Here is a 7,728-nt window from a genome sequence, read left to right on the forward strand (position 1 = left end):
TGAAACGCTGCTGTGGGATTTTTCAAAATTCACCTAAATGGTGTTGATTGGTTGCTCTTTATTTATTTATGTTATTTTTAGACCACCTTTTTCAGTTAGACTGAAGTCCGATTACACAGTCTCAGGGTCAAGCTACAAGTGACGAATGACACTTGAACGGCAAGTGTATTCTGCCCTGTTCACTTGCCCTCCACTCAATCCACTTGCCGTTTAAGTGTCATTCGTCACTTGTAGCTTGGCCCTAAGTCAATATGATCAGCACCTGAGTCATTCAGTACAAACATTGCAACAATTGGCAAAGAATCATATATAGGAATACTTCAGGGCAATAACTGCACTGTAGTGAGAGCATTAGTGGCACTGATCTAGGGTTGCCAGCCTCCAGGCAAGGCCTGGAGTTCTCCTGGAATTGCAACTGATCTCTGGAGTACAGGGGTCAGTTCCCCTGAAGCAAACAGCAGCTTCAGACATCAGATCTCCACTATGCTTCTGTCCATCCACAAACTCCTCCCTCCTGAGACACCACCCACAAATCTCTAGGAATTCCCAAAGCTGGATTTGACAAACCTCCAGGGAACAGAGGTGGGGTGGCAGCTAGTCCTCTGAGACGCAAATGCTTCCCGTGTCCCCCACCTGCAGGAGAGGGAATCACTTCCTCTTGGCATCATGCTGCCGGCATATCTGCACATCCTCTCTTCAGTGCTGCGCATGCTTTCAGCCACCGCAGTGGTGGGAATCAGGACTCTGAGGCCAAAGCACAGAATTGATGCACGGATGCAAGGAATTGCATTTGCAGGTGCCTGAGTTCAAGGCCAAGACTCTTTCTCCCTTGCTTACCTGTGTCAGGTGCATTGCCCTTGCTCCTTGCATTAGGGAAGATGGTACCATATCATGTGTTCTATCATCTGAGCCATCGGCTTCTTGGCCAAGGTTAATATAGTTCTGGTAAGGGGTTCTGTTATTGGCCATTAGGGAAAGTCTCCCCAGTCTCCCTCTTTGCCCACTGGCCCACTAAAGAATAGCAGGCAGGAAAGGTTTTTAAAAGTGTCATCGTAGCAATGGCACAACGCCACTTCCAGTGAATAATGAGAAGTGAAACTGTGTTGCTGGCATGATGCTCCAGGATTCAGGCAAAACTCTATGGTTTTACCATAGAGTTTTGTCTGAATTCTTGAGCATTGCATCAACATCCGGCAATGTGTTATCACTTCCAGGTATGCTCTAGAACGGATGTTATGGCATTGGCACAATGACATCTCCCTGTCCCCACACATCCATCTCCGATTGGTTTACCAGCCAATGGCTGGCGTCATTGCTAGCAACCCTATTGGCCGCTATGATATTGATGCGACTTAGCATCTATAGAAGTGTTGGTATTTGGACATGATGAGAGAACTGTAGGGGGCAGTGTTTTTTCTCCCTTGTGTGGGCCTGTATGTTTTGGTAGTGTAAGGTTATACTGGCACGAGGAGCAGCCAACCAAGTCAAGTTCCACCTATAGCCCACCCCTGCCATCTACCAATTCTACTCAGGTACAGCAATTACACTGGAGCATAAATCTGTGATAACGTCAGCATAGGACTTAATCCTTTCATATCGGGGCTTTAAATGGCACTTGATATCCCAACCTATCATTTCCTGTATTTTTTCCATATTATATAGAAGAAACATGTCGATTTCACATGTGGATTTCTTTTAGGGGTGAGTCCTATGTCAAACAGTAACAGGAATTTAAACACCAGAATTACAGTGCACGTTCTTTGCAGCCCATTTTATTCCAATATATTTCCCCCCAGTATTTGACAAAGAAAGCGGCAGACTCACCTGCAAGCTAGGTTGGCACCTGGGGCCGGACGAAGAGAGGCGGGACCAGAGCGGAGGCGGAGCGCCCATCCTTTGAGGGTCCAGCCGCATGGTCAGCGCCATTGCTGTTCGAGCATCCGCCGGAGCAACAAGCACCCTCCCACCCTCCGCAGATTTAGAGCTATTGAGGGGGCTCTGTCACAACTTTATGGGTTGGCGGTTTTTGAGGCATTGGGCTGGATCCCATCAGGGTGAGCTGGCCTGCGGGACTGCTCACCCCGACGGAGCTGGAAGCAAGGGTCGCCAGGCGGAGCCGGCGACGGAGCAGAATGAGCCGACGGGCCAGCGGGAGGCTGGCGGGGGATGCATCGGTCAGCAAGAAGGCCTACGATGCCAACGGGGATCCAGCCCAGATGCCAGGCCAATGCTCCATATAGCTGTAATCAATAAAGTTGTGGCCATTTTCTAACCCACGCAAGTGTCTGGTGTGATCATTTAGCCGTAACGCAGACCGACATAGCCCCTAGGTGACAACCCCATAGGAAATCAGGCACTGTGAGCAACGCTCTAAGGTTTGTGTTGACAAGAGAGATTCACAAGGCCTGTTCTGTGCTGGGTTGCACAACTCATAGGATTGTTTCACACTTTGCAATTCAAAACAGACAGCATTTCGTGCGGTTTTTAACCAGCTCATTGTCATCATTTGGCATGGTAGCTGGCTGAGTATCTGCTGCAGATATGTATGATGAACTGGCTTACTTGCAAGACGTATCACCCGGGATTTTGATGGGCAAGCCACACACTAACGACTACATAGATTGTATGGGCCTGTGCGGTCAAGCAGCAATACTCAGGGGACAGCAGCAGTCACAGTGCTGGCAGATACTCAGCTGAGACTGGATTGAACCAGGTTACCATGAAATAACAGGTGAATGCATTTGACCTTTATTAAGGCGTGCTCTTTTCTTCATATGGGACAGCTTGAGTCTATGCATGCAAAGGAGCGTTTGAAAGCAATAGGATAAAAATGAAGAGGAGGCTGTGCTGGATTAAAAAAAGGTTCAACTTTATTGATTATAGAGCTGGATCAGAGTGTAGAGATTAGAGTCCATCGGAAAATGCAATGCAAGTCATAAAACGGTTGCCTGTATAGGCAGAAAAAGGACTCCATTGGAAGGAGCCAACAGACACTTGCTATGATGGAAAAAAATTGTCACTGACCTTCCTGAAGATTTCTAACATGTATGCAATATTTGTTTTATTTTACAAATAGAGAAGCAAAGCAAAGTTGGAGGCCTAGAGGAGCATCTAATGGGAAACAGACCTCACCCCACATGAGTTCTCTAGACAAAGAGATCCTGCACCGCCTAGAAACTTCACCCCACGCCTGCAGTGGCTGTCTTCTTCTGTCTCTGTCTCCAGCCAACATCTAAATGTTGTGCTTCCTCTTTAACCAGACCCTCCCCCTCCAAACCTCCTCTGTCAGCCCTGAAGAAGTATTCAGCAAAACCATTTCCCAACAATTAAGGACACTTGAGGAGTATCTACCACTGTTGAGAAGCAGTCCAGTTGCTTTGCATGGTGGGGTAGACTAAGACAACATGATACGAGTCCAAGCATTTCTTCTCTGCTGACCAGCCCTAGGATGCTTGCTAGCACTACCAGTGACACACCAGCATGGCCTGTCCCCCACTGTTGGTTGCTCAAGACGTGATCAGAGTCCAAGCATCTAAGACCCAACTCTTTACCTTGACATTTTCCCTCCAACCACTTTCCAGAAAGCTGCCTTCACATCTCTGTTTCTCAAGCTATATATTACCGGGTTGAGCATGGAAGTCATAGCCCCATACATTACAGATACAATTTTTTCCCCTTCAGAAAGAGATTTTTGTTGAGGCTTTAAGTACATGATCATGAGAGCACCATAGAAGATACTGACCACAGTGAGGTGAGAACTACAGGTGGAGAAGGCTTTCTTGCGACCTTGGGCAGAGCGGATGTGCAGGACAGCCCAGCCTATGCGCCCATATGTCACAACAATGAAACTGAAGGGGGGTACTAGCAGGAAGAGGCTGGAAATATGTACAAAGATCTCACCAGTATGTGTATCCGAGCAAGTCAGTTTGAGAAAAGTCTGTATCTCACACGCAAAATGATTGATGACATAGTGGCCACAGAAGTCAGTTGGCTGCAACAGCACCGTGATAAAAGTTATCAGGAAGGACAGAGCTATGGTTGACGCCACCAGATTGATGCAGAATCTCCAGCTTATGATCTGCATGTAGTGGAGGGGCTGGCATATGGCAGCGAAGCGATCGTACGCCATGATGGCCAGCAAGATCGTTTCAGTTGAGAAAAGGATCATTCCAACGTACATCTGGATCAAACATCTGTAGTAGGAGATGGTGGGCATGTAAAAGAAACAATTGGCCAAGACCTCAGGGACTGTGTTGTTGGTGATGAGAAGATCAATCAAAGAGAGGACACAGAGAAAGAAATACATGGGATTATGGAGCTGCGGATCAGCAATAATCAATATGATGATGAGGCCGTTGCCAAGATTGCTGACGAGGTACGCCATCAACAAGAAACAGAAGAGCACAGCCTGTGCTCTGGGATATTCCGATAATCCAGTCAAGATGAATTCAGTCAGCATTGTCTCATTGGGAGCTCCCATGGCATCCTCTGCCTTTTCTCTTCTCCATGAAAGAAACAGCAAGTTATTTAGAAGTGACAGTGTTTTGTTTATCCATAACATATAGGAATGTTGAAGAATATTGAAATGGTTAATCAAAATCATTATCACTCTTTACATCCTATTTGTAAAGCTCATGGAAAAGTACTATGATTAAAAAAAATCACTGGATTTTCAAAAAGACAACACAACACAACACAACACAACACAACACAACACAACACAACACAACACAGGTTTCATTGCCTGCAAAAAAAAAACATACCAAGAAATTGAAGTCCAATTCTATTTGCTGTATGGAGTTCCCAAGATCTGTTCACACACAAGCAATTGTATTTAAATTACCACCCTTCTTCTTTGGATGGCTCAGGGCCAAGCTACAAGTGACGAATGACACTTGAACAGCAAGTGTATTTCTCCCCGTTCACTTGCCCTCCACTCAATCCACTTGCCGTTCAAGTGTCATTCATCACTTGTAGCTTGGCCCTCAGGTACTCACCAATACATCCTTAGCCTTTGAGCAGCAAACCTGGACAGTTCCTGCAATCTCTAGAGCCTCACCAACCCCTCAATAAATCAGGCCTGAAGTTAAACCGTGATGCCACACAACTGGGAAAAGCACCTGTTCCAGTCCAGTTCATGAAGGAAGATATGGTGCTGTGTGCGAGTGAACAATTTCAGGTGTGTGTCTCTGATGATGGAGAGGCATCACCAACACCTGTAAACAGAATATGAAAGGGAGAACCAGATAGGATATTAATCAGCCTCTTAACATGCACGCAAGGGCATTCAGAGATGTTCCCATTGCTTTCGCTGCCTCAGAGCCAAGCTACAAGTGACGCCTGACACAGGTTGGACACTTGTCAGCTTCCCTCAAGTTTTGATGGGAAATGTAGGCGTCCTGGTTTTACAGCTTGGCTCTCCATGACAGCTGCAAGACCAGGATGCCTACATTTCCCATCAAAACTTGAGGGAAGTTGACAAGCGTCCAGCCTGTGTCGGGCGTCACTTGTAGCTTGGCTCTCGTTCCACTATCTTTTTGAAATAAGAAGCTACAAAATTGAATAGGTTTTCAGGTATGAATGTTTTCCCAAAATCTTGATCAGCAAGGTCTACTTTTTAATCAAATGAAAATTAGAGATACCTTTCCATTTTTAATCAGATGAAAGTTAGGGCCAAACTACAAGTGACGAATGACACTTGAACGGCAAGTGTATTCCTCCCTGTTCACTTGCCCTCCACTTGCTCTCCACTCGATCCACTTGCCGTTCAAGTGTCATTTGTCACTTGTAGCTTGGTTCTTAGAGAAATATTTCAATTGTAGAACAACTTCTTAGCCTTAGAGGAGTGCACTCACTGTGTTTCTGTGTGAATCACTAAATGATTAGAAGGAAGTAGGTCTAGGACATGGACTCATGCCCCGCCAACACAGGACAGGCTCAAAGTTGTTGTTTTTTTCTTTAAAAATAAGCTTTATTTGAATTCAAACTTAACAATGCAAAATAAAGCAAAAATAACATAGAAGTTATATGTATATCCAGTAAAAAGATAAATGAGGCCAAGCCCTGTCTTGACAGTTACCATTATTAAACAAAATAAGCAAAGACCACTTCTCTAGAAACCAGTTCATTTCAGTAGTAAACATTGTTTGGGGTCTTGCACAATAAGTTAGCTTTATCACCAAAGCAGTTTTCCAACATCTTTAGAACCACTCTGGAACAAAAATGTTTTTGATTTTTCCAATTAACAGTTATAGCTTTGCTGATTTCTAGCAGTGCGGTTCTAAGAATTTTTCCGGAGAGTAAGCCCCTTTCAATAGACCTCAGTAGAATTCTGAGGGCCAAGCTACACATGACGAATGACACTTGCATGGCAAGTGTATTTCTCCTTGTTCACTTGCCCTCCACTCAATCCACTTGCCGTTCAAGTGTCATTCGTCATGTGTAGCTTGGCCCTGAGATGACTTGCTTATGGTTGCTCTAACAGTACAATTCTAATACATTCCTAAGAATAAGCTCTTTTAATAGACCTGAGTAAGATTCAGAGTACATAACTGCTCTGCTCTCTAAATCACTTTCTGCTATCAGTTTCTGAAAAATGTGCAGAAAATCAGTTTTACTCATTTAGCATGTCCAACAAAGATCTAGAGAAATAACACGAATCTGAGGGCCAAGCTACAAGTGACAAATGACACTTAAACGGCAAGTGTATTTCTCCCTGTTCACTTGCCCTCCACTCAATCCACTTGCCGTTCAAGTGTCATTTGTCACTTGTAGCTTGGCCCTTAGTTAAATTGCTAGGTACCAAAGATATTGTATATTTTAAAAGGTTTATCTTAGGTCCATGGAAATTGTTAGAAGATACCTTAGTTCACATTCAGTCTTATTCCTTTTCAGAGATAGGTTGGTTCCAACTTTCCTGCCATCTGAAGTAGAATATTATTCTTCTCAGCCCCATGCCCTCAATAAGCTTAGAAGAACGTTGAGGATTGCAACACAAGACAAAAAAGAAATCTCTTTCTTAAGTGTACCCACTTCTATTATTCTTTTAAATTTTGGTTTTTTTCTTTTCTTTCAATTTTCTTTCTTAATACCAGATTATACCCTATTAACATATTCACTCTGTGTTGTGCCTAAATATTTTGGTAAATTGGACATCTTTCCCCATCCTTTATCTTCTTCAAGGGAGGAAAAATGACGGTCTCGTATACAAATCCTCTAAATTAATCAAACTTGCCTCTCTCCAAATTGAGATTTCACTTAGCATAAAAACAGCCATCATCTTTTTCTTATAAAAAACATACATTAATGATAAACTTCTTGGATTTAGTACTGAGTTTTTTTCCAACACAGAGATGTTTTAATTGAGACCAGTTTATAAGTTTTAAATCTCTCCTAAAACATAAAAAATTTCTTAATGAAAGTTACCAGTACGATTCACATAGTTATCTCCTGCTTTATAATATAACCCAGATTTTAGGGAATCTTTTGACAATCCTTTACACAAAGGTTTACTTGAAATCTATGGTAGATTACTAAACTATATAAAATTTTAATTAATTTCTGCCATGTAACTATAACCACCAGTAGTATGGAAAAGAGCAAGAGTCCAGTAGCACCTGTGAGACTAACAAAATTAGTGGTACAGTATGAGCTTTCATGAGCCCCAGCTCACTTCTTCAGATACCGTCTGAAGAAGTGAAGAAGTGGTATCTGAAGAAGTGAGCTATG

At 43.5% G+C, this 7,728-nt stretch overlaps 1 protein-coding gene across 1 annotated transcript; it reads right to left on the reverse strand.

The window, feature by feature from the left end:
• Nucleotides 1-3,547: 3,547 nt before the first annotated feature.
• On the reverse strand, nt 3,548-4,480 carry LOC129346474 (olfactory receptor 13H1-like). Its single transcript, XM_055003824.1, has one exon. The coding sequence runs from the start codon at nt 4,478-4,480 to the stop codon at nt 3,548-3,550; it is 933 nt and encodes a 310-aa protein (XP_054859799.1).
• Nucleotides 4,481-7,728: the final 3,248 nt, after the last annotated feature.

The sequence above is a fragment of the Eublepharis macularius genome, chromosome 19 (genome assembly GCF_028583425.1).
Source record: "Eublepharis macularius isolate TG4126 chromosome 19, MPM_Emac_v1.0, whole genome shotgun sequence".
Taxonomy (NCBI): domain Eukaryota; kingdom Metazoa; phylum Chordata; class Lepidosauria; order Squamata; family Eublepharidae; genus Eublepharis; species Eublepharis macularius.